Source organism: Tremella mesenterica (assembly GCF_000271645.1).
Source record: "Tremella mesenterica DSM 1558 unplaced genomic scaffold TREMEscaffold_2, whole genome shotgun sequence".
Classification (NCBI taxonomy): Eukaryota; Fungi; Basidiomycota; class Tremellomycetes; order Tremellales; family Tremellaceae; genus Tremella; species Tremella mesenterica.
The window spans coordinates 1767121-1791754 of NW_006711226.1; the positions used below are offsets into that span (position 1 = coordinate 1767121).

The following is a 24634-nucleotide window of genomic DNA, read 5'->3' on the forward strand; positions in this document are numbered from 1 at the left end:
TGCCAGTCGGCATGAGGAGAAGATGGAGAAGTTACAGAGAAAAGATAGACCTATCGCGACTGGTGCTGTGACTCGAGTACGAAAGAAACGAGAGAAAGAATGGAAAGAGGTGAGCTGTCCTATATGTTTACAGTGGAAGTAAACTGAGAACGAGTAGAAATCAGAACATCATCATACGTATCATCTTGCCCCACAACCAGTACGACATTCAGAGATCCCATATATTCTTCTAGGGTGAGCTGGCTAGAGGATCTGCTTTTAGAGCTAAATCTCATATTCAGTTACCTTCAATTCTTCGTGAACGCCTCTGTGGTGGTGTTTTGTCTTTATCTCGCCGTGTTGTTCGTCCGCACCGTGCAGCGAGATGTTAAGGATAAGATGCGAGAGTATTCTGTCGGTACGTAGTCCACTCCTCAGTCCTATTCTTCCTGTGCGAGTGATTCTTCTGGTCATGCTGACGGCGTAGAGGTTTTACAGGAAATATCAGAGTGTACAAATCTGTACCTGACAAATAGATGCGACCCCTCAACTCGTGTGCCAGCTATGTGCGTCATCTGGTTATCAATCATGAGGTGCAAGCTGACAATCAGGGACGGTCCATGTAGAGCTTGGGAAATCTGTATGAACCGCGATCCCACGATTCTAGGCCGGACGAATGTCATTGCGGAGACATTTGCAGGCGTCATCAATTCGTTTGTTGACGCTATCAGTTGGAAGACTATGGTGAGTACTTTTAAGTCATCTGAAAAATTCTAATAGCATCAGGCATTCACTCTTGTCACATTAGCATTCTTTTTGGGTATCAGTAACTCGGCGCTGATGAACCTTCGTTCACGACACCGGGAAAGTATGACACATCAGCCTGTTCCTCACTCTCCACCCTTTCCGACCTTCCCATCACACATATCTCATCTTCCACATGGCCCTCTGATGCCTGGATATCAACAGCAACAGCTTTACTATCCGAATCCTCAGCAAAGAGGTGTCGGTAATTCCGGGATGAGTCAGCTGGAATGGACCCCCAAACCGAAGGGGATATGGGACAAGGCGTCGGGTATGTTTGGCAAGACAAAACTGGAATGACAGGATAATGTAGAGGATATGTTTTGACTGTGTGTATGCATATACTCTCGCATGGTCGGTTGGTAGCCAGGCCACGGTGACAGAGTTTTGGACGTACTGTATACTGCCACGCCACGGTAAAGCGCTCGTCCCTTTGCCGTCCGTCACCTACTTGCCTCTGACGACTACGATCCCTCTCTCCTTCTTCCTCTCTCTCTCTTATTCCACATCGGTCATCAACTGCATCTCTCTATCATCTTGAGGATAGAGCTCTTTATTTGACCCTGAGCTTCTGTCTTTTGAGCTATCAATAGTAAGCGCTTGAGTGTGACACCTCCGAAACCTCGTCATCATGGCCAAGTCGGGCAAGCAACACCCGGATCTCCTGGTGAGTTGACTGTGTTGTCATGGACGCATTGGAGCTGACTTCGTAGTGTTGCAACTTCAACCAAGACTTCTCATGCGTTGCCGTAGGTCACAAAAAGGGGTATACAATATTGAACTGTGACCCATATGGCAAGGTTCACCAGAAGAGTACGTCGGTTTGCTCTTAGACCTCGATAGCAACTTCTACCGTCCGGGGTCGTTCAAGCCTTTCTCCTCCCCGCTCCATTCCTTCCCCCTTTCAAGTGATGTTTTTCATGATTACCATGGTACATGTAGACATGGAAACGTTAATAAGCCCATCTGACCGTCAGGCCAAGGACCTACTGCTATCGTGGAAATGCTGTTCTGCACATCCCTGGTTGCCCTGGTCGGCGCAGCCGATGCATCAGGCAGTACTCCTCCTAGTCCTCGGAAATTACAGATCGTCAATACCAAGGTCAGTTCTATGAGCGATTATAGTCGGTGCATGAGTGCAGAATCCCGATGCTGATGCCTAGCGTCAATCGACCATCTGCGAGCTTACATTCCCAACGTCAATCTTGGCCGTCAAGATGAATCGTAAACGTCTGGTGGTTGTGCTCGAAGCTGAGATCTATATCTATGATATATCCACTATGAAGCTATTACACACCATTGAGACTGGTCCCAATCCCGGTGGTACGTCTGTCCTGACCTCTAATCCCGTTCTCTCCTCTGAAAGTCCCTCCCCTTGTCAATCTTCGGCCTGGTCAGGCTTGACTCTTTCTATTGTCGCCAATGCATTGTTGAGTCTTTGTGCTGATGCAATCAGCAATCATAGCCTTATCTCCCGATTCAGAACGATCATACCTCGCCTATCCCGCCGCTCCAACCACAACCACCATCCCCCTTTCCTCCTCCACCGTTCCCCGTCCACCCGCACCGTCAATGGGCGATGTATATATCTTCGATACCATCTCTCTCTCCGCCGTCAACGTTATCCAAGCTCACAAAGCGCCTATCGCCGCTTTATCACTCAGTTCGACCGGGAACATGCTGGCGACCGCTTCTGAAAAAGGGACCGTCGTTCGCGTATTCTCGATACCTGATGCTCAGAAGTTATGGCAGTTCCGACGAGGAAGTAGTAACGCCAAGATCTTCAGTATCAATTACAACCTCATGTCCACACTCTTAGCTGTATCAAGCGATTCCAGCACTATTCACATATATCGTCTCAATCCCAAAGCGATCGGGTCTGATGCAGAGTCATCTAGGGGAGATGTACACAGTCCAACGCCCAGCGAAACGCCAAGTACGACTTCACCTCCTGTACAACCCAACACGGGATCAGGCGCCACTAGTTCGTTGAGACGAAGGAGCTATCATATCGGAAAGAATTTCATCAGCGGGGCTGCCGGGTACATGCCTAGATCAGTGAGTGAAATGTGGGAGCCTCAAAGAGATTTCGCGTATATCAAGATGCACTCGGGAGGTGGGAGATCCGTTGTGGCGATGTCAGGGTAAGTCGTGAAGTAATCGGGAAGGTCTGAACATTGCTGATGTGAATAGGACAGTACCACAGGTTATGGTCATCAGTTCCGAAGGTTTCTTTCAGGCTTACAACATTGATTTGGAGAATGGTGGTGAATGTTCATTGATGAAGGAGTTTCCGTACGTCTCCCAAATCGATGAAGTCACTAAACTGACCCTCAGCTTACTCGGCGTGGAAGAAACCGGTGCCGATCCTTTCACATGATCGCTACCGTTTCTGGCATGTTACAAATACGTTCTCTTCCTGTCGGTCTCTATGGACACAAGTCAAGCAACGTTCGTTGATGCATCGCTTAGTACAGTGATCGTGTCAAGTATGGCCTTCACGGTCACCGATTGGGAAAGATTTCACTCACACTCTCACCGACTTAGCACTGACCCGCAACGAGGCAACGCGATGGAAATCTCCCGAGTCGGAAGGTGCACAAGAAGAAGGAAGGCTTGTAAAACGGGGCGGTCCCCTCGGAGAAAGGATCGGGAAAAACGGTCATCGATCGAGGTTCGGGGAGGGGTCGCCATTGCTGTGTTTACCGAACGACTCGAGAGATATCACTCGTATAAGTTACCACTTTCAGCAAGCGTGGGGGCCTTGCTTCTTCCGCACAGCCTCATCAATGAAAGGGGAATCTAGATAAAACCAGTATTATCTCCCTTCATACACTGCCTGTTCACTCTCCAGGTGGCGCTTCATGCCTGTATAGACAAATTATATATAGTGATCACATCTTCAATCCTACCTATAACAAGTGCAACTGTTTACTCACTGATCATTGACAAGTATGTCCCCTGATAAGCTATCGATTGAGACCGATGATTCTGAGATAGCCACCAACCTGGACAGATCGGCCCCACCGACTACTCCTCCTGCTTTCAGTCCAGATGTTGCGCGCCATGCCGCTGCTAATCTCGTCTCCCCGTCTACGCTCGTCATGTCAGATTTTCCCCCTGACACTAGTCCAACTCGTCAGGAGGCTAAGGAGTGGTTGAAACTGGTTGTGGAGGCGTGTACGCATCTTTCCCAGGTGACCAAGCCACTTCTGAGTGACTCGTCAACTCAAGTGGACACTCTTGGAGGAGGACCTCCGTCATCTCAAAGCAATACTAAGTACAATATACAAAGTGCCTATCAGGAATTGAATGACAGTATTGAAGCCTTCAAGGAACAGGCACAGGGACAGATGACCACAAGATTAAGGTACTTAGGCCCTTGTATCACTGCTCTTGCCGCAAACGGATTTGCAGTCAGCAGTCTACTTCTGACACAAAATCCCCAGAATCAGATGGTGACTCAGGCTGCACAACACACCATCGGTGTAACCTCAATGTTCCACCGAAAGCTGGGAGACTATCAGCAGGAGTTGCAGCCTACTATCAAAAAGGCTAAGGAGCTTGCCCTCATCATGATAAACACACTAGCCGAACCAGTTGAAGGATCAAAGGCAGCCGCTGATAGTTGAACAACTCTCATCACAGTCAAAGTGTACAGGGCGCTTGGGAATTGGTCATTGTCTTGATTGTCTCTGTCTTTTGTGATGGGCTGGGTAGGAGAATGAAGATGCATGATTGTTGAGGTTTGCACATTTCCGAGCTCTTGTCTCATACCACTCACAGCTTGTATGTATACTGAGTGCCCCCCTAATCATGTAGAAATCCCCTGATAGCACCTCCAACATTCTGCACATCCAACAAGAAAGTATCATGTCCCCAAACTCCCCCTAATTCGTAATACGTAACCTCCCTATTCCCCGCCAACTTCAAAGCATCCGCCAATTCCCGTTGTTGTTCGACGGGAAACAAGACATCACTCTGCACACCAAGTACCAAGACGGGTATATCTCGTAATCTTCTTAATCCGGCTGCGAGCTGTGAGAGATGGGGTGATTTTGAAGTGGGTATGAATCTCTCGTTCTTTTCCAACGGTGGTGTAGGTTCTGGCCAGTCTTCTGGAGCAAGACGGGGGAGCGAGGCGGATATGGAAAGTGGATCTGAGGGAGAGGGAAAGGGAGAGAGATGAGGATATGCTTTGTTGAATTTCCGAGAGAGGGAAGTGAGGGCGGGAGCGGTAAGATCGAATAGGTCCATAGCTTTGGAGAGATAGATCATGGAGTTTGCGTCGTATGTGAGACAAAAACGTTCGCCCTGTAAGTCAGTGAGGTGATCATCCGCATTCATTGCAGGGGTGTGACATATCGATTGGTACACAGAGCAGCTGTAGACGAAACGACTACCGGTGCAAGTGAGAGTAAGTGGAATATAGGTAACGGAAGTTGCGCGCCAGCGAAAGTATCTACGATGGATAATGTGGATCTAGGTGATTGAAACAGGAAGAACTGGAAATTTATAAGCTCCCACCTGGTGGTCGAGATACGTCTCGATCAAGAAATCAGGGGACAGCTTCGGTACTCCCACATCCCCATTTTCGTCTAATTCATTTTCACTCAACATCCTCCGTCCGAACCGTTGCTCCCATTCAGGTCCAGAGCGATACGTGATAGTCGCAATTTCTGATGATCAGCTCGTCTCCAAAATGATTGACTCCGGAGCTCACGACGAGCTAGTTTCATGCCGTTGTGGGGAGGGACGCCGTCGTAGTAAAAGCCGCGGTTCCAGTTGGGATCGGCCATGAGGACTGGATGTTAGTCAGGTTTTTTGTACAGTCCATCTCCACAAAGAAGCTTGTATATTCAGTGACAAAGATCGAGATTGGGCTCGTGTATGGCCTAAACTGATTCTGCCCTGAAGCAGGCCTGAGAGGATTGAATGGGAGATTGTGGGACAGCGAGACACGGGACAAGACAAATGGGCATAAGCGAGTGATAGGTTCTAGAATGTGGGGCTGATGTTATTGGTAAAGAAGGTATCACTGACCACTCCGCTGAGCATATCTCATACCTACCCCTCCTAATCCACTCCTCCCACTTGCGGATATACTAGCCACCCTCCCCACTCTTTCCGGAGCCAAATACGCCATACTCAAACTCTGCATTCCACCCATACTACTCCCCACACTGGCATACAGTTTCTTAATCCCTAGATGATCCAACAGTCCTAATTGAGCACGACACATATCATGTATACTCAACAATGGGAATCTAGTAGCCCATCTTACATTTCCCTCTCCTAGTGGATAAGGAGAAGAAGGTCCTGTAGATCCGAAACAACCTCCTAGAGCGTTGGTACATATGACAAAGAATTTATCCGTGTCTATAGATTTCCCAGGTCCGACGAAATCTTCCCACCATCCTGGTTTAGATGATGTGGATGAAGAAACGCCTGTTCCACCTGAAGCGACGTGAGAAGAAGCTGAGAGACCTGTATGGAGAAGAATGGCATTGGTTCGTGTGGGGTTGAGATGACCCCAGGTTTCGTACGCGATACTATAGGGAGGCAAGGGCTGGGGAGAGTAAAGAAGGGGGAGAGGATGGGGAGAATGCCAGTGAAGGGTTGTGGGAGGGGGCTGGGAAGTTAGCTAGGTTTCATAGAGGGCGTTCAGATCGTCCGATTCAGCAGGATATTGGGCGATGAAATATAACGGCAGGGAGTTCCTCGTCTTATCTGGCCAGTGGAGTGAGAGTGAAAGAGAAGAGGCAATCACTCACGATGTAACAAGCCTCGGCCTCTTCTTTTCCACTTTCCACTCCTTCACTTATCTCCCCTTCAGCTCTTCCCTTCCCTTTTTCAAGACTGCTAGTAGAGCTGTTCAATGCCGTCTGAACGTCAATGACCGTCCTGCAAAGTTGGACTCAATCAACGTCTTCGAAATTCCCTGAGATGAAGAAGGATGAAAAATTCGAAGAAAGACTACCACCAAGACGAAAAAGCCGTTTCTGGGATACCGGATAGAAGCAAAAAAAAAACGAAGAAAGTCCAGAGATACACGCTCCGGTCTCCGTCGATTCTCCAGTAGTCAAGCAATGGGTACACCAGGGGGGATAGAAGAGTTCGAAATCTTGTTCGAATGTGGCAGTTTGTACGATGAACGACTTGCAAAATGTGAAGGGAAAGAGATTTTGGTCAGGAAAAGAATAGGACACTCACAAGAGGTGGAAGAGAAGATCTTGTACTAGGAGAAGGATGATGACTCATTCCAAATCCTCCTGGACTGAAAGCGGGTCTTCGACGAGATGGTAATTGTGGTGAAGTAGGTGGTATAGCATGTTCAGTATGAGAATATTTTCTTGTTTTCACTATGGATGTTGTACTTGATGATTTGACTCGGAGACCGAGAGACCATGAGGTAGGACGCATGTCGGAAGATCCTATCTATTTCTCGTCCAGAAGTAAGAAAGTAGGCATAGGATATGGGAGAGTGGCGGGAGTTAGTGTAGATGAAGAGAAGTATGAAGATGGATGATGATGATAGAGGAATGGAGGAATGGAATGAGATTCGGAAATTCCCAAGCAACATTACTTTCGATCGCATGACGTGATCGATTTGTCACCCCTCTCTACTATCACTTGAACACCTACAGCACCCGTCTGACAGCTGACGATGGGCTACTGCAGTGAGGCGAGTAGATCTAGTGACAGTAGGATGTTCATCAACATGCTTGTAACCTTGTCTTCGTTAGAATAGCATAGCACCAAAACGCAGTCAAAATGATTATCACACATGTCCAAGAAATGCATACAAATTTTGACAGATAATTGAGTTGTCCCCGATACAAGACATAGATTTTACCCATCTCTCTTCTCTCTCCTACCTCTGCTTCTACTTCTCCCATTACTTTTTCTTTCCTCTTCATACCCATTCTTATTTCCTAAACCCCCAGAAATCCCTCTTGCTACTCTTTCTTCTTCCACCACATCCAATTCTGATCCATGAACGTGTTGTCCCCTTCCCTCCCTTTTCTCTTTCTCAGGGGTAGTCATACCACTCTCCCATCTTCTACTCCTTGAACGTGATCTAGACCCTACGCTAGACCCTCTCGTATTTTGACCACTGATTTGTCCTTCCATGATGGGTGAAGTGGACCAAGGTGTTGAATCCATATTGAATGATTCTGAGATCTGTCGATCTTGTTTTCCAGATGATTGTGAATGTGATCTCTGTCTAGATATATCGTGATGGTGTAGGCCTAGTACTGATACAGGTGATACAGAACCGTGATCCTCCTTGATCAACGGACTCCTCCCCCTCTGGGTCTCCACTCCATGCCCCAGATCGTGCGTGATCTCCGTAGGTGGTCGAGGGGGTATATCAATGGCGATTGGTGCATTCCGTCTAGTGGTCGATTGTGATCTCCCACGGGACTTTGAGGTGGATTGTGACGAAAAATTGGTATTGATTCCACTTCCATATGTTAATCCTCCACCAACACCACTAGGGTAAGAGTTTGAATTGGGACCAGGTCCAAACACATCTTTCATTTCTCCAACACCTGGGAAACGTCCAGATCTGTCCCTACTGACCCCACGTGATTTGATAGGAATTGGTTGAGTCGTCCTTGATAAATCACCATGACGTCCAGAATCAAGTAAATCACCATCTCGTCTTCTCGACCTCGATCGACTTTTGCTCCTTCCTCCATGTCGTTTCACCTCGTGCCAACCTAGCAAAGCGTCACATGCTCTCACCTGCGCTATGGTCCATCGTGTATCCCGATTAACATCAAGACAGCCTTGTAAACATTCGATCCATTCTTTTCCCAGATCAGGCGGGATTTCCCAAGTCCCACGAAGGATCTTCATCTGTAATCTAGGATCGAAAGAGTCGACAAAAGGAAGTCGACCGGTGAGAAGAGCATGAAGGATTATACCTAAAGCCCAAATGTCTTGTGCTAAAGCAGGACCAGAAGGTGGTGCTCGGAGCAATTCTGGTGGAGCATAAGGTAGGGAAGCAGATGGAAATGGATTTGATGAGATATTGGATAGTGAAAGCGGGGAGGGATCTCGTGGTAACCCATGCGATTTGGTCGTTGGGAAAGGAGATGATTTTCTGGGACCTCTGATCGATGGAAGGGTCGAATGTCTAGTCGGCATGGGAGGGGGAACAGAAAATCCAGCATCTGCTAAAGAAGGAACTTGTTGGGGGATAGATCGATTTGAGGGGGCCTTTGGTATATCCCCATCGATGACGTGACTATGATTCGACATGTCGTCTTGAGTAGATGTCAATTGTTGAGCCATATAAAAATCACAAACCATCACATGTCCATGATGATCCACCAAGAAATTATCCAACTTCAAGTCCCCATGTAACATCTCTCCTTGAAAACCTTCGAATCCTTCGTGCATCGCCGAAACAGCAGTGACGACACCAGGAAACCATTTACCAGCCGTTTTCTCACTTCCACCTTCTCTCCTCAACACATCCAATAAACTACCTCCAGGAAGATAAGGAGTGATGAGAAAAGTCATAGTTGGTGTTCTTGTCATTTCGAGTAAAGGGAGTAAAGATGGATGTCTCGGTAATGATTTCCAGATTCTAATTTCCTCTTCAAATTTCTCCACCGAACCGGATCTATCACTTAAATCATCACGTTTGACAATCTTACAAGCTAGTACTTCCCCGGTCACTATATGATGGGCTTTCCTAACACTTGAAAATCCTCCTCTTCCTACTATTTTCCCAAGTGTGTAATCCAACACTCTAGCGCCTATCGCATCCGGCTCGATACCCTCAACTCCTCCTCCTGAACTGGTGCTGGGTCCTGGTCCTGGTGGACGGAGAGAGGAAGAAGAAGAGAAATGAGAGAGAAATGCAGAGGCTGGTGACATGGCAGAACCGCTGGAACCAGTCGGGGAAGGAGGGTATGAAGGTCCTGGATCTGTGACGATGGTAGGTGAACTCGTACCGGATGAAATGACCGCATGATGAGAGAAAAGTGGATGTCGAGAGGCAGCTGGAGGAGGTGTATAATTACTGGAAGATAAAGTTGATCCGGCAGCTGCGAAACTTGATAATCCAATCACACGTTGTGAATCGAGTATACGTGAAGTACCACTACTTGGTCCTGGTCCTCCTCCACCACCAAACGAACCAGAAGTTCGAAGACTTGTAGCTCTTCGAAGATCCGACGGGATGTCAGAAGAATCGTCTGTGAGTTCAACGATAGGGGATGTGAAAGATGTTGATCGTTGAACTGGGAAATTGAAGAGAGCCGCAGCTGGTCGTTGGGATTGTATCATTCTTTTCAAATGTCAGTAAAACTTCCATATATCGGTTGTGGGAATTTGAGTGGAGAGCAGAAAGTAGAGTTGGAAACGTACTTCCTTTCACCTTGACTCTCCTGGGGTTATAATATGGGGTATGATATGAGAGGAAGAGCGGGGTGAATGAGAGGAAAGAAAGAAGAGAGGTCTGTGCGTGATTGAAAGAAAGAAACGAAGAGATCACTCACTAATCCCCGTACCAAATGTCCCCTGGTATATTATTTGTCAAGGTGGAGAGACAAACGTGTTCCACTGATAAGCAGTAAGTTAATGAATGACGATGTTTGGGGCAAAGGACGTCCGACTGCCGACTGAGAGTTGCGATTTGTACGGACCCGAAAGAGGATGTTGAATGAGAAGGAAAGGGGTGAGCGACGATGAGGTGGCGACGACGAAGATGCAACTTGAAAGGAAGGGCCCGACTGTATGTACGACGCCGTCGCCCACCAACCAACCAACCCCATTCGGTTAAACACATCCGAACCCTCAAAACGGTAAGTTTTCACTCTCTCTCGGTCATGCTTCCGAGTCTCGATTATGCATATACGTAAACATGAAATCCAATGTATGACATGCATTCGACTCTTTCAAGATGTCTAAATTACAAATATGTATATACTCAGTCACTATCATTAGTCATGTCGACATACTCTGCTTCATCCGAGCTAGAATTCACTTCGATAACCTCTGCTTCTATCGAAGTATCCGAACTCTCATCCGTGTCTTCGTCGTCATCCGAAGACTCGACCTCGTCTTTCGTACTTCGGTTGTCACTCGAGTTGAATGACGCCTCCAATTGATCTTCTACACCTTTATCCTTGGCGATCTGCTTGGCGTACCCGTTGATCCTAGGTTGGAAATTACGATAATGCTCTACATACCCACCCGTGCTGCGCGTGGGGAACTGTGAACGTCAGCTCAACCAGCTCTTCTATGACCTCAACATGCAGATCGGACTCAGAAGCAAACTGACCTCGCTACCAGCTTTGAATCCCTCCCAACCTTTTGCAGTTATGGGCGTCTTCTCCGGCAGCCTTCCAACGATGTAAGCCGCCATGGCACGTTCTTCTTTTTCGGTGTACGGTTTGGCAAAAGCCCGTTTCTTTGGAGGCGGAACAACGATTTCTGGAGAACTAAACACGCTGCGTTTGCGTTTACTACGACCACCAATTCGTTCGCGTGGCACACGTGAAAAACGACCCTCTCGTGAGAGATACTCCGAATGCAAGTTTATCCACATGCGGGGAGTGTATGCTGGGTTCTGCATATTATTTTCTGACCGCTTGCCTTTCATTGCGGGGGGAAAGGGCTTACCTGTTCGTGAAGGTACGAGGCGACCTCCCGGCGGTTCATTGATTGTAGTTTGTCATCGTGCTGTTTGAACAAACTGACCATCTCGTCCGTCGACATGATATCTTTACCAACGTTTGACTGCTGACTGCCGGATGCCGCAGGAGAAGGCGATGGAGAAGGGACAATCTTTGCTTTGACAGGTAAGAGGGGAGATGGAGGTTTGACACTGCCAGCTTTTATCTCTTTGAATCGTCCCGTACCCTCTACCCAATCGCCGTGAAGTTGATACCATTCGCGACGACTGTATCTCGTATACTATCATATCAGTCAACCTACTTCAGAGTACCGCTCAAGCTGAGACTCACCTTTTTGGAAAGAATCAACCACACTGGATCACTCGGCAAAGCGTCCTGCAACTTGTGTCGCTTGCCTCTGAGGATCTCATCCATCTCAGCAGTGCTAAGCACTCTGTCTTTGACCAGAACCGACTTGGAGTTGGCTCGTGCAAGAATTGAGGGTTTCAGATCTGCCGGTGGTCCATAACGCGATTGATCCAATTTGGCAAACATGCCAATACCCTTTGCCCAATCCATATACATTTGTTTCCATATCTTTGAGTCGTACATTCCATGCTGTGAATTAGCTCTGATATGACGGCCCTTTGAAGACTAGATAGGAGACGAACGACATAGGAGGAGAAATGCTCACCCCTCTCGAGAGATCCTTCAGCATTGCGTCCAAAGTCATGTTCCGTGATCGACTGGCATCTAAAAAGATCTGGGAGATCTTCATCGCAGGCATGGCGTCTCGCACAGGACGAGAAGTTGTGAAGTCGTCAAATAGAGGGTCCAGTAAAATTGGTGCTCCGCCGGGCACATGATGATTGAGTTCAGGGATTTTTCTTCCCTTATCCAAGCAATCAAGTGCCCATTGGCAATGCATGAACCAGACGCCATCTTGGACATATTGACGAATAATGTGGTCCCATTTAGCAGGAGTGTAGATATGGATCAAGACATGAGTGGCATCGGAAAAGTCCACAATGATCTGTCCGCCAGCCGCCTAGATGTCAAAAGACGAAAGAAGCCAATACGACAGACTCACTTTGATACGGTTGATGAGGTCTTTCCGGCCTGGACGATCGAGATCGACTCGGAAACGGCAACCTGCAAATATTTCTGAGGGATCTACTGGGGCCAACGGAGCAGTCGGTGGTACCGATTGACCCGGGGTTGGCGGCTCGGCTTTGTCAATGAAGACAACAGGAGACCTGGGAGAAGACAGGCGCTCTTCGATGGGTTCCACGATCTCGGACTCTGATGAAGGTAGAGTGATTGGAGTCTCCGTAATAGTAGAGGGATTTGAAGGATTGCTTGTGTGATGATCATGGCGGGACGTCAGTGGTGAGGAAACCACGTGTTCGTGTCGAGGAGGAGATTTCTGGTTGAGATGGAAGCCTGTAGTCGTCGAGGGGGGTTTTGAGGAAGTCGGACTCCTCCTCTGGGGGGTTTCGACGATAACAAGCTCATGATCATTCTCCTCTTCTTGTGCGGATTCTTGGTTCGATCCTCCCTCTTTTTGCCTCTGTCCAACAACCTCTGTTTGCTCAGGCACGGTATCTCCACCTTCAGGAGGCACAGCCTCTTGCAGAATCTCGAGCAATTCGTCTGCTTCTGACATCTCCACACTGTCATTCCCCGGCTCGGTCACTGGACTTTGGTGAGGGTCGTGCGTTACTACCTGATCGGGGCCGTCCTTCAGGGTCTCCGTGACGATATCGCCGGCGCCGACTGGTGGGTGATCAGGCTGTAAAGCGGGGTCCGCGGGTTCGTCGTCCATCGATCGTGTGGACGGCGGATACATGTGTGGAGGGGGTCTAGAAATCTCAGTTCTATTGCGATGAAAGGAGAACTAAGCTCACCCGCCTACGCGAGCGCCTCCCCATCCATCCTCTTCTCCCTGCAATGGTCAGACCGATTGGCAGGCTTGTTTTCTGTACACTTACCAAGAATCGACCGGCCTCAATACACTTTTCTACCCAATCCCCCATCAGAATGACCTTCTTTTGCCATTCTTCTTCAACAATTCCTAATTTCTGCTTGCGTCTTTCGTACCAGAGCTTCTGGCGGGGTCGTAGCCATTCTGAATGACAATACAAGTCGAAGATAGACTCGCTGCCTGGAGCTAGTATGAGTAATGAGGTGGAAGGAGCATAATGCTGAGTAGTAATTCTGGCACCCTCTCGCTATGTATAAGTGAAGAACATCTATCTATCTGATGCGAGGCCGGACATACCTTGAGGGCGTAGATGAGATTCAATCGATTAGGAAGGTTGACGTCAACCCAAACCTCCACAGCGTCGTTCAGACCGGTATCGAAAAAGATACCACGCCCACCTGAAGAACATGAGATCCCACCGATGGGATAAAATGTCGGTGGCATAGGATGTGCCATGATGATGAAAGTCTCAAGACATGTTCATCGCTAATTATGGTCAAAAAGGTAACGAAGCAACGAACGACCTCCACTTGATGCGATGCCTCGCGGGAAAAGCGGGGTTTACAGATGAAAGTAGCCGTGTGGCGGTATGAATGGGGGCCCCTTGGCCCTTGGACGAGGTCGCGACGACGCATCACCGTTCACTTTCTTCGCTCATTCCTCAGATCACCGTCCCGTCTTCCTCGACAGCATCGGAGGTTCAACCAGCGTACATCCGACAGGAACATAGGCGCTACAAGATCAAGAAATACCTCGTTAGATATTCACTTTGCACTATGCCTCCCAAAGCGTGAGCTTCAGATCCAGATCGATATCGTTCAGATCGCTGACGAAATAACAGGGATTGGGAGAAATGTGAGCATGCCGCTCATGCGACCCACTCAGTTTTCGAAGACTAATGAAGTGCAGATGACAAAAAATCTACCGATGAAAAAGACGAAGAGAAGATTGTCGGTGGGTGCCAGAGCTTGAGACGCAAGACCTGCTGACTAATCCTCTACAGCTCTGGATGAATCCGATATTCAGATATTGAAAACCTACGCGAGTCGTCTTGTTGACATTCTCGCAGTGATTGAGTGGCTTCAATGTATACTGACGTATCAGGGACAAGGACCCTATTCCTTGGCGTTGAAGAAAATCGAGAATGAACTGAAAGACATCCAAAAAAGGGTGAATGAGAAGATGGGGATACGGGAATCGGACACTGGACTAGCATCTGCCAATCTATGGGATATACCCGCGGATAAACATCGACAAGGAGAACATCCTCTTCAAGTCGCCCGTTGTCAGACAATTATCAGAGCGGGTTCGTCCTTCCTCAGTAATTGGAAAATGTCACTCATGATTCAGCCAATGCCCCACCTGCAGATCAGCCCCTAAATCCTCAGGATGGTGCTGGCGCTGGTAATCCTGAAGGGGACAGATATGTCATATCGATCAAACAAGTGGCAAAATTCGTTGTGGGTCTAGGAGATCGGGTGGCTCCTACTGATGTCGAGGAGGGTATGAGAGTTGGGTCAGTCAACTTTAGAGCTAATCTCTGGAATGCTGAGCTGAGAAACAGGGTGGACAGGACCAACTACAAGATTCTCATACCCCTTCCTCCCAAAATCGATGCATCTGTGACGATGATGCAGGTTGAAGAACGACCCTCGGTTACATACGCCGATGTTGGAGGTTGTAAGGAACAGATTGAGAAGTTGAGAGAGGTCGTGGAGTTGCCTTTATTAGAAGTAAGTTTTTATTACTCGTGACGAGTGTCATCAGCTCAAAGTCAGCCTGAACGATTCGCAAACCTTGGTATAGAACCCCCGAAAGGTGTATTGCTCTATGGTCCTCCGGGGACAGGGAAGACACTATGTGCGCGAGCAGTGGCAAATAGGACAGATTGCACGTTCATCAGAGGTACGTTCCAGCGCTTTCCTTTAAATATATCTCGTTGACACCACGTTAGTCATCGGATCAGAGTTGGTTCAAAAGTACATTGGTGAAGGTGCCCGTATGGTCCGAGAACTGTTCGAAATGGCCCGCAGCAAGAAGGCCTGTATCATCTTCTTTGACGAAGTGGATGCCATCGGTGGTGCTCGTTTTGATGATGGTGCTGGGGGCGATAACGAAGTTCAAAGAACCATGTTGGAGTTGATCAATCAATTGGACGGCTTCGACGCTAGAGGAAATATCAAAGTCATCATGGCGACCAACAGACCCGACACTTTGGATCCCGCCTTGCTACGACCCGGTCGATTAGACCGAAAGATAGAGTTCTCTTTACCGGATAATGAAGGTCGGACCCATATTCTCAAAATCCACGGAAAGAGGTGAGCTTCCGATGGTCTGTTGTGTAGATGTTATGCTGACGTATAAGCATGTCTGTAGAACGTGATATACGATACGACCTCATCGCTCGTTTGTGTCCCAACGCTACCGGAGCGGAACTCAAGTCTGTGGCTACTGAAGCGGGTATGTTCGCCATCAGAGCCAGGAGAAAGGTGGCTACTGAACGTGATTTCCTCGATGCTGTGGAAAAGGTCATCAGACAAGGTACCAAGTTTTCTAGTACCGCATTGTACGCACAATACAATTAGTTTATGCATGAGCCATACATATGTTGATGCATGATGTATGGTGCCAAGAGGATGTTGTTGAAATGACGTGGCGTGATAAGCGTCATTGCCGCTTCACACTCTCCCGTACTCTCCTCCGCCTTTGAGTGCTACTGTACTGCTCTTACTGTATCTACATCACACCTCACATTCCATACCTCAACAAAGGCAGGAGCCAAGAAATAACGTCCAGCGGTGGAGGTTCACTCTTCAATTATACCACAGATACCGTTTGATTGTATCTGGATCTCAGACAAGATGGTAGGTGGCCATATTCTTAGCCTCGTTCACACCGCTCACCTCCAGGCGGGCGCTATGGACAGAGCTAAGCGGGATCTCCCCAAAGTAAGTCCTCGTACCCAATTGCACTGATCTTGGGGACCCTCAAGTCTATCTCTCACCTTCCTACCCGTACTTGTATATCCAATCGTAGACATCATCAGCTGACATGACCCCTTTGTTCAGATCAGAGATGAAGAGCGCGAGAAAATGCTTGGTTCAGTCTATTCGTAGGTCCCCTTTCCTCACACTGTTCTGTCATCATGACAATTATTTCCTCCGCTTCTCTGAAACATTCTTCAACTAAGCTTGCCTACTCATATGCTTATGTCTCAGCGTCTCAGGTCCTGTGGTCATCGGAGAAAACATGAGGGGTTGTGCGATGTATGAACTTGTTCGTGTTGGTCACGATGAGCTAGTAGGAGGTATGTCACTCACTTCCTGAATGAATCCGAGCTGATGTTCACAGAGGTCATCAGAATAGAAGCGGACAGAGCTACGATTCAAGTATACGAAGAGACTTCTGGTGTAACAGTAGGAGATCCTGTACTGAGAACTGGGAAACCCCTTTCAGTGGAGCTCGGACCAGGTGAGTGAGAACCCTCCCCCCTGCCTCCCCCCTACCTCCCCCCTACCTCCCCCCTACCTCTCCTTCACCTCAAACGTTGATCATTGTTAAGATGTCCGGCGTCCGTATCAGCTGCTGTGATGTATCAGAAAAAGCTGATGCTTAGGTCTTATGACAAACATCTTCGAGTGAGTTGTTATATTCTATGGGAGAACCAACATGGAGCTAAAGATGAAAGTGGTATTCAACGACCCCTTAAATCCATCCAAGAACGTTCCCAATCCATCTACATTCCCAGAGGTATCAACACTCAATCACTCTCGAGAGAAATCAAATGGGACTTTAATCCCGCTTCCATCCGCATCGGTGATCACATCACTGGAGGTGATATCTTTGGATCGGTCTATGAAAACTCATTGGTGGACAATCATAAGATCATGTTGCCTCCCAGGGCAATGGGCACTGTCACTCATATTGCCGAGAAGGGCAGTTATACCGTGGAGGTGAGTACCCCAGATCTTTCATCATGTTTGAAGATCAAATCCATACACCCCTGCCTCAAACTCTCGACAATCGGGAACGTGAAGAGGTGAGAAATGTAGCTGATGAGATAGGATGTCGTGCTGGAGACCGAATTCCAGGGTAAGAAGACTGGGCACACAATGATGCAGCTTTGGCCTGTCCGAGCACCTCGACCTGTTGCGGAGAAAGAGACAGCGACCTATCCCCTCTTCACAGGCCAACGTGTACTTGACGCCCTGTTCCCTTGTGTTCAGGGTGGAACCACTGCTATTCCCGGTGCTTTTGGATGGTACGTTGTCTAGTCCCCGAAGTTGATCGTTGCTGATAGACCCAGCGGGAAGACTGTCATCGTGGGTCAAAATCCTGTTGTCGGATTCTGAGCTAACATGATACAGAGTCAAGCTCTTTCAAAATTCTCGAACTCGGACATCATCATTTATGTCGGTTGTGGAGAAAGAGGCAATGAGATGGCAGAAGTATTGGCCGATGTACGTTGTCTTTTTAATCTTACTATTACATGCTAATTGTCAGTTCCCCGAACTCACATTGGAACGTGACGGACGTGAGGAACCCATCATGAAACGTACTGCCCTCGTCGCCAACACTTCCAACATGCCCGTGGCTGCCCGAGAAGCCTCCATCTACACTGGTATCACCCTCTCCGAATACTTCCGTGATCAAGGTCAGAACGTCTCGATGATGGCTGATTCGACTTCGCGATGGGCCGAGGCTTTGCGAGAAATTTCAGGTCGATTGGCAGAAATGCCTGCTGATTCGGGTTACCCAGCTTATTTAGGAGCTAAACTCGCCGGTTTCTACGAACGTGCGGGTAAGGTCACTTGTTTGGGTAGTCCGGAACGTCATGGAACCGTGTCTATCGTTGGAGCGTGAGTGGTGATAATTCATGCTTCTCCGTTCACGGTCGAAATCCCGCGCAATCAGGCTGCTATATGCTGATGTTCAGCGTATCTCCTCCTGGCGGTGACTTTTCGGATCCAGTCACCTCTGCCACGCTCGGTATCGTCCAAGTCTTCTGGGGTCTGTCTAAAACATTGGCGCAGAGGAAACATTTCCCTTCTGTTGATTGGAACGTGTCGTATTCTAAATACCTCAAAATCCTCGATCCGCACTACGAGAAGAACAACCCTGGGTTCATCGAACTGCGGGCAAAAGCCAAGGAGATCTTGCAGAAAGAGCAAGACCTGGCGGAGATTGTCCAGTTGGTAGGCAAAAGTGCGTTGGGTGAGAGTGATAAGATTACTCTGGAAGTCGCGCGGATGCTCAAGGTGAGTCGTGTCCCCTGCTTTCATTGGCTTTTCAGAGATGAGTGAAAACCCATTCCAGATATTCTCGATGGCAGCAATTTTTGGCTGACATCTCAGGACGACTTTTTGCAGCAAAACGGTATATCCGAATACGACCGATACTGTCCTTTCTACAAAACGGCAGGTATGCTGCGTAATTTCGTCACATACTTTGAATTATGTCAGCGAGCGGTGGAGACATCCGATACCACTTTCGCCAAGGTGAGCTAGTAGGCGATTCTTCTAATAGACCATGAGCTAATAGAAACAGATCAGAGATGCCACTTCCGATGTCATGTACAAATTATCTCAGATGAAGTTTGAATCGCCCAACTCGCAGAGCGAAGAGGACATCAAAGGTAAGTTTGAGGCTTTGTACAATGAGATACAAGAAACGTTTAGGAGGATGCAGGAGTAAGGTGTTAGCTGGGAAAAGAATGTCATGTATGCATGAGAATCTGCACTGAAATGGCGTGCCTTCTGGTGATGAATCTACGCTGGCCTCTTCATGAGTTTCTGACTGACTGGTAATCCTGGCAATCGCGAGGCAATGCTCCACATTAATATTGGGAACATTTACGACATCTTAAAGAGTGAGACTGCTTCCGACGGAAGAGCGGAAGTAAAAAGTTGCAAACTGTTCCAATGTCAGTTGACCAACTTTCGACTTTCAAAAATGACAACCACATCAACGACCATGACGGCGACATCGGCCAAGAAACTGAAAGGCAAGTCGAGGGAGGTCCTGGAAGAGTCTATAGAAGCGGAAATACCAGCAGGAAAATTTCTTGTGCATACAGGTGAGTCGTCCTTCCTTCACTTCAGTAACTGTGTAACCTTGAGTTACTTGGCCCATCTTTCCACTCTTCAGATTGACTCCACTCACAGCTCTCCAGTATCCTTACTCTCATTTTGGATGAATTATTCACCTGACTGAAGATCTGTTTAAGAAGGTCCTGTCAGTCAAACGTCGTGGTCCCACTGACGAACAGATAAGAAAATCAGAGATAAAGCTTTCAAAGGTTTAGTAGCTTTTCTCTCTCAAGGTTCGGGAAAGATCTCAGAAATGGAGATGACTAAATTATGGAAGAGTTTATTTTACTGTAAGACTCTCTCATCCCCCTTCCCCCTCTGTCCCTGTCCAAACCTCCTTCACATCTCTTGCCAAACTACTATTGAATCCATCTACACCCTCTTTTCATCTCCGAACGGACCACTCTATGGACAGTGAACCCCATAAGTCTGTAACGGTCAAGATTTTCAAAATTCTCTTGAAAACCTGAATGGTAGCGTTGGCCCTGCATCGGGGCAAATAACACAATCTGTGAAGAAAAGTCACACTGACACTCAATCAGGTTTTTGGATGTCAGACAAACCTTTAGTCCAACAAGCTTTTGCGAATGATTTAGCCGAATTGTTATTACTCATCAACCCTTCTTCTGAACTTGAGAACCAGGATAGAAATATGGATCGTTTTCAAGCTTCGATTGATTTCTTGAATGGGTTTTGGGAGGCTATCGTACGGGAATGGCATGGTCTTGACCGGTTAAGGTGGGGTTTGTCTCACCTCACTTCAAATCATGCATACTTCATACTCCTCGTATTCCCTCTCCCATTGGCTGATACGAAGACGGGAAGGGGGAGGGGGGCTCTGATGGGTGGTCTTGTCACCCTTGGTCGTACATGTCCTCGGGCCGTGAAGAAGCAAGGACTGTAAAGGAGGTAAAGGAGATGGTCGAAAGGTCATGACTAAATTAATGTCGTAGGATTGATAAATATCTACTCCTCATCAGACGATACGTCAATGCCACCTTTCGTCTCCTAGCTCGAGAAAACTGGTCGATATCGTCTGTGGAAGCTGTGAATTCTATCCTCGGTGGACCACATGGCCCTCTCACGTGAGTTCGGTCTTTGTTGAAATGGGTAGAAACTCATGTGTAGATGGCAAGATCGTAAAGTTCCTGCTGGTCTAGCGAACCATCTGGCGGATGTATATTTGGAAGAACTTGATAAGGTTTTGGCTTTACCAGAAGTAACTTCGAAGGTGTGTATCACTTCAGATCTCTTACTCTGTCCTACCCTTAACTCACTTTCTCCCTATTGTGCTCTGAGAATACTACCTAACTCCGTGTCATACTCAGAAACATATTCAGACCAAGTCCATGAACTCTATTCCAGTTGAAGAGAAGAGGATTTCTCATCTGACTCTTCAGTCTCTTTGCCCTTTGGTCTTAATCCTTCAACCTCATATTACCCTTCTCGCTCGAACTCCTACTCCAACAATACATTCACGTCTCATGATGGCTCTCTTCCATCCCCTCCTATCAGCTTTAAACCGGGCTTCACCCATCGGTGAGGAACACTCCGAGGGAGAGGAACCATCTGCCAAACGAGCAAAGAGGGACGAACCGATCTACGCACATATCATCATGCATTCCACCGATGGGCGAGAATTAGCAGGAGCCGAGATAGGACCGGGGGCAGGAGCTTTGAAAGTAGCGATATTGAAGGCTATGTTTTCCGCTGCTTCTGATGAACATGCGGTAGAGTCAAATAGACGGAGAGTGTATGTAGTATGGCGTGAAGAAAACGGGGATGATGACTAGTCTTGCTACCTATATCAATTTGGCATCTTCGTGTGGGTAAGCAGTCGGGGAGGGAGGAATCCGAGCGAAGAGATAAAGAGCGATGATGCATTTATGCTACATTCATATGTGTTCTGAAGTTCATAACTGGTCATCTAAGCCTGCAGATAATCCGTTTTGTCCCCTTTCTCGAGAAATCCGAGCCACGTAGCTCCTTGACACTTGGTCAAATGCACTCATGTAAAGGGTCATACACCGTGATAGACATTGCTATAGATGAGCTCTATTCTTGACGTATCCACTGCTCTTGACTTCATAAATCACCCCCTTTCCGTTCCAAAGCATCATATATCGAGGATTCGATTGAACCTCGTTGGGTAGAAGTGGGGAGATAAGGCGGTTCATACGACGGTGGGAACATGAGACGAAATGAAAACTCACTTCTTCCGAAGAGGATAAAGAAGTAGAAGGTCGAGTGACACATTTTGCGAAACACTACTATCAGTCATATCACTCAAAACTTGCCTTAATGACCCCAACAATGACACACAATCTCTGTGACGAATACAGAGAGGATTTAGTGAATGTAAGTGAGGAGCAAGGATTCAAAGGGGAGGATATCAAGACGGATGACTGACATTCTCGTTAATCTTATTCAATAGCATTTGAGCATTAGCAACAGCTAATTCTTGTGAGATCTGTTGTTTCATTTGATCCTTCCTAGTCTTCATATCTACAATTTAGCAAATCTTCACTCCGCTGAGCATCGTCCCTGTCCAAGTTGAAAGTATATTTCATCTGATAAACCAATCACAACCTTCAGTCCCTATCCAGCCTGTCCTTTACGTCGGAAGAGACAAAGTTAGTTGCGTCAGGAGGGATCACTCTAGCTGAGCCATGAGTCACAGAACGAGACAAATCGAAGACATAGGGTGATGAGGGTGAACGGAATGGACTCACCGGATGAGCCGCTACCTCCGAACAAAGTTGACATGATGACTTTTTCTTACTATGTAGTTCTTTTTTCTCGAACAAGACTTATTGAGCTGCGAGCAGAATACTTGTGTGTGTGGGTGGTTTGACTGAAGAAAGTCGAACTGGGTCAAAAAAGTCTTGGATTTGGATGAGAGTTGGGAAGAAATTTTGCTTCCGCTCCTCCTGAATTATTGGATGGTTTTGGAATTAAGCATATGTATTTACTTACTTCATATGCCTCTTGTGCGAGCAACAAGCAACAAAGACCTCCACTATCAGGTTACAACAGACCCATAGGAAGTTAGATTTCTGAAAATGCACAGAAACCGTCCTCCAGAGGAAGTAAGGAAGGATCTAATCTTAGCCAAACAACGTGAAAGAGAAGCCGTACGTTCTTCACCACGAGTGAAATGTAAGAACGGCTAATGTAAAGCGGGGCAGGCAGAGCATCAAAGACAACGCGAAGCTATCTTGAGAGTGAGTTGTCTCTCTCTTTTATTATTTCGGTCGGGAGGTCGGAAGTCTACTATGATGAAGTTGATGCTGATGATTAGGACTCTCAGAAAGATCACACAGCCGATCGGTTCGTAGGTGTCACTGAAAACCTCGATGAACGTTTGAAAAAATCGACCATCGGTCTGGTCACTTTGTCCGATTTTCAGAAGACGAAGGAGGGACTATTGGAGGAGACTTCTCAGGCTGTAGCTAAGAGTTTGAAAGATAAAGCGTGGGTTTCCTATGTGATTCACTTAAGCTATCTTCACAGATTGTTCGGAAAGTTCGTCATGACTACATAACTTACTCGAGAACTCAACATCATACCATATCCTACCACTCCATACTCACTTCAAAGAATCGCGGTGGGGGTCATAGTCATAGCGATCCGTCACCTACATGTGTATTTGACCTTCATACATATGGGTTCCCGAATTCTATTCAAAAGGGATTGAACTCGTAAACGAGAGCTGACGCCCAGAGGGAAAGAGAAGGCAGCGAAAGGCAAACGGAAAGAGAAGATTAAGCTGTCTTTTGAAGATGAAGAACCACCCCCTGAGCCCGAAACAGCTGTCGAAACATCAGGTCAGTGATCATGACAGCTCGAAAAAATCAGCTGATGCCGCTCAGAACCCGAGACGAAGAAAAGGAGGTTCACCAAAAACCCAAATGTCGATACTTCATTCTTACCCGATCGAGAAAGAGAGGAAAGGGAAAGGGTGGAAAGAGAAGAGTTGAGAAAGGTATGGCTGGCTCACCAAGAGAAAATCAAACAGGAACCTATAGAGGTCACTTATTCTTTCTGGGATGGGAGTGGACATAGGAAATCTGTTGAAGTACGTATTCATTCTACTTATCTTTCCTCTGCTGTTTACTAGTCCAAATCAGTTGAAATTTGAACTCAAAGTGGGGTCTGCATTACGAAGACATGAGAAATATGTTAACGCAAGCCAGGTCAAGAAGGGTGACGACGTAGCTACCTTTCTATCAAAATGCCGCCTTCAATTCCCTGAACTGCGAGCCACTTCGGTTGATAATCTCATGTATATCAAAGTCAGTCTCTTCCCCACTTTTTCTTCTCTCGATGCTGATGTAATCAGGAAGATCTCATCATTCCTCATGTGAGTGAAAGTGGAGGCGGATGATCATTGATCATATGCCGAATTCAGTAAAAGTTCGGCTCACCATCAGCACTACACATTTTATGACTTTATCATCAACAAAGCCCGTGGGAAATCAGGTCCTTTATTCAGTTTCGACGTCCACGACGATATACGGATGGTAGCGGACGCCACAAAGGAGAAAGATGAAAGTCATGCCGGCAAGGTAGTCGAGCGATCATGGTATAACCGATTCAAGCATGTAAGTGGAATGCCTCTCACGTCGGCGCCCGTGTCACTCCGGCCGCTGATCCGTCGCCATGCGTCCATACATGTGACATAAATACGCCTCAGAGAGTGAATCCTTGTCCAGATGCTGATGGGCAGATCTTTCCTGCATCGAGATGGGAGGTCTACGATCCGGATAAAGATTATGGTTCTTATGTAAGTGATGGCGGACAACAAAAGTCATGCTAACAAAGTAGAAAATCTCATGATTATGGAGCGTGCTTGCATTGCAATCCCATATTACCTGCACACAGCGGCTTACTACTCACATTCCAGCATCACTGCAGCCAGGAGAGCGTCTTACCGATCCGGCTAGCCTCTGCTGGATGATTTTCTCGGACAGTAACCGGATGATCCGTGGGGCGCTGGGCATCAGCTTTCGAGCTCCCTAAAGTTACGCGATGGCAAAGCTTGATAGACACTATCGTACCAGATCGGCACAACCAGGATCCGGGAATTCATCCATCAGTCGTCACAAGGAGGTTCTGTTGGATCAAGAGACATACAACGA

The 24634-nt window shown here is 47.4% G+C and overlaps 9 protein-coding genes across 9 annotated transcripts; 5 read left to right on the forward strand and 4 right to left on the reverse strand.

The window, feature by feature from the left end:
- Nucleotides 1–1322: 1322 nt before the first annotated feature.
- On the forward strand, nt 1323–3163 carry TREMEDRAFT_71180 (uncharacterized protein; the record flags this gene model as incomplete). The annotated part of the gene is made up of 7 exons (XM_007003029.1): nt 1323–1450; nt 1497–1596; nt 1761–1885; nt 1947–2106; nt 2240–2927; nt 2977–3078; nt 3121–3163. The coding sequence occupies exons 1-7, from the start codon at nt 1415–1417 to the stop codon at nt 3161–3163; spliced, it is 1254 nt and encodes a 417-aa protein (XP_007003091.1). The 5' UTR covers nt 1323–1414.
- A 1335-nt stretch (nt 3164–4498) lies between these two features.
- TREMEDRAFT_42872 (uncharacterized protein) lies at nt 4499–7317 on the reverse strand. Its single transcript, XM_007002504.1, has 6 exons — nt 6997–7317; nt 6558–6668; nt 5827–6415; nt 5507–5587; nt 5311–5462; nt 4499–5097 (listed from the first exon to the last, which is right to left on the reverse strand). The coding sequence occupies exons 1-6, from the start codon at nt 7204–7206 to the stop codon at nt 4594–4596; spliced, it is 1647 nt and encodes a 548-aa protein (XP_007002566.1). The 5' UTR covers nt 7207–7317; the 3' UTR covers nt 4499–4593.
- A 1299-nt stretch (nt 7318–8616) lies between these two features.
- TREMEDRAFT_17849 (uncharacterized protein) lies at nt 8617–9564 on the reverse strand (the record flags this gene model as incomplete). The annotated part of the gene is made up of 2 exons (XM_007002179.1): nt 8617–8849; nt 9099–9564. Coding segments are annotated over 2 exons (699 nt in total), but the record flags the coding sequence as incomplete, so codon positions are not given.
- Nucleotides 9565–10673: 1109 nt separating this feature from the next.
- TREMEDRAFT_73324 (uncharacterized protein) lies at nt 10674–13860 on the reverse strand (the record flags this gene model as incomplete). The annotated part of the gene is made up of 9 exons (XM_007003072.1): nt 10674–11017; nt 11087–11374; nt 11428–11721; nt 11772–12038; nt 12115–12468; nt 12511–13282; nt 13328–13365; nt 13412–13651; nt 13702–13860. The coding sequence occupies 9 exons, from the start codon at nt 13858–13860 to the stop codon at nt 10733–10735; spliced, it is 2697 nt and encodes an 898-aa protein (XP_007003134.1). The 3' UTR covers nt 10674–10732.
- Nucleotides 13861–14048: 188 nt separating this feature from the next.
- On the forward strand, nt 14049–16015 carry TREMEDRAFT_42877 (uncharacterized protein). The gene is made up of 10 exons (XM_007002505.1): nt 14049–14194; nt 14246–14259; nt 14314–14358; nt 14408–14457; nt 14509–14710; nt 14755–14920; nt 14969–15137; nt 15183–15309; nt 15359–15722; nt 15770–16015. The coding sequence occupies exons 1-10, from the start codon at nt 14181–14183 to the stop codon at nt 15987–15989; spliced, it is 1371 nt and encodes a 456-aa protein (XP_007002567.1). The 5' UTR covers nt 14049–14180; the 3' UTR covers nt 15990–16015.
- Nucleotides 16016–16140: 125 nt separating this feature from the next.
- TREMEDRAFT_37879 (uncharacterized protein) lies at nt 16141–19146 on the forward strand. Its single transcript, XM_007002434.1, has 14 exons — nt 16141–16268; nt 16314–16352; nt 16473–16516; nt 16623–16711; nt 16756–16875; nt 17021–17042; nt 17093–17357; nt 17469–17665; nt 17711–17726; nt 17772–17864; nt 17908–18263; nt 18341–18662; nt 18759–18902; nt 18952–19146. Exons 1-14 carry the CDS (start codon nt 16266–16268, stop codon nt 19096–19098), a joined length of 1857 nt encoding a protein of 618 aa, XP_007002496.1. The 5' UTR covers nt 16141–16265; the 3' UTR covers nt 19099–19146.
- A 231-nt stretch (nt 19147–19377) lies between these two features.
- TREMEDRAFT_28117 (uncharacterized protein) lies at nt 19378–21286 on the forward strand (the record flags this gene model as incomplete). Its single annotated transcript, XM_007002364.1, has 6 exons — nt 19378–19480; nt 19673–19783; nt 20036–20231; nt 20447–20578; nt 20622–20724; nt 20894–21286. The coding sequence occupies 6 exons, from the start codon at nt 19378–19380 to the stop codon at nt 21284–21286; spliced, it is 1038 nt and encodes a 345-aa protein (XP_007002426.1).
- A 120-nt stretch (nt 21287–21406) lies between these two features.
- On the reverse strand, nt 21407–21996 carry TREMEDRAFT_27888 (uncharacterized protein; the record flags this gene model as incomplete). Its single annotated transcript, XM_007002338.1, has 3 exons — nt 21407–21535; nt 21707–21760; nt 21904–21996. The coding sequence occupies 3 exons, from the start codon at nt 21994–21996 to the stop codon at nt 21407–21409; spliced, it is 276 nt and encodes a 91-aa protein (XP_007002400.1).
- Nucleotides 21997–22555: 559 nt separating this feature from the next.
- TREMEDRAFT_28162 (uncharacterized protein) lies at nt 22556–24312 on the forward strand (the record flags this gene model as incomplete). The annotated part of the gene is made up of 9 exons (XM_007002373.1): nt 22556–22627; nt 22682–22717; nt 22795–22980; nt 23227–23320; nt 23366–23571; nt 23690–23788; nt 23836–23856; nt 23927–24097; nt 24223–24312. 9 exons carry the CDS (start codon nt 22556–22558, stop codon nt 24310–24312), a joined length of 975 nt encoding a protein of 324 aa, XP_007002435.1.
- Between the last annotated feature and the right edge of the window lie 322 nt (nt 24313–24634).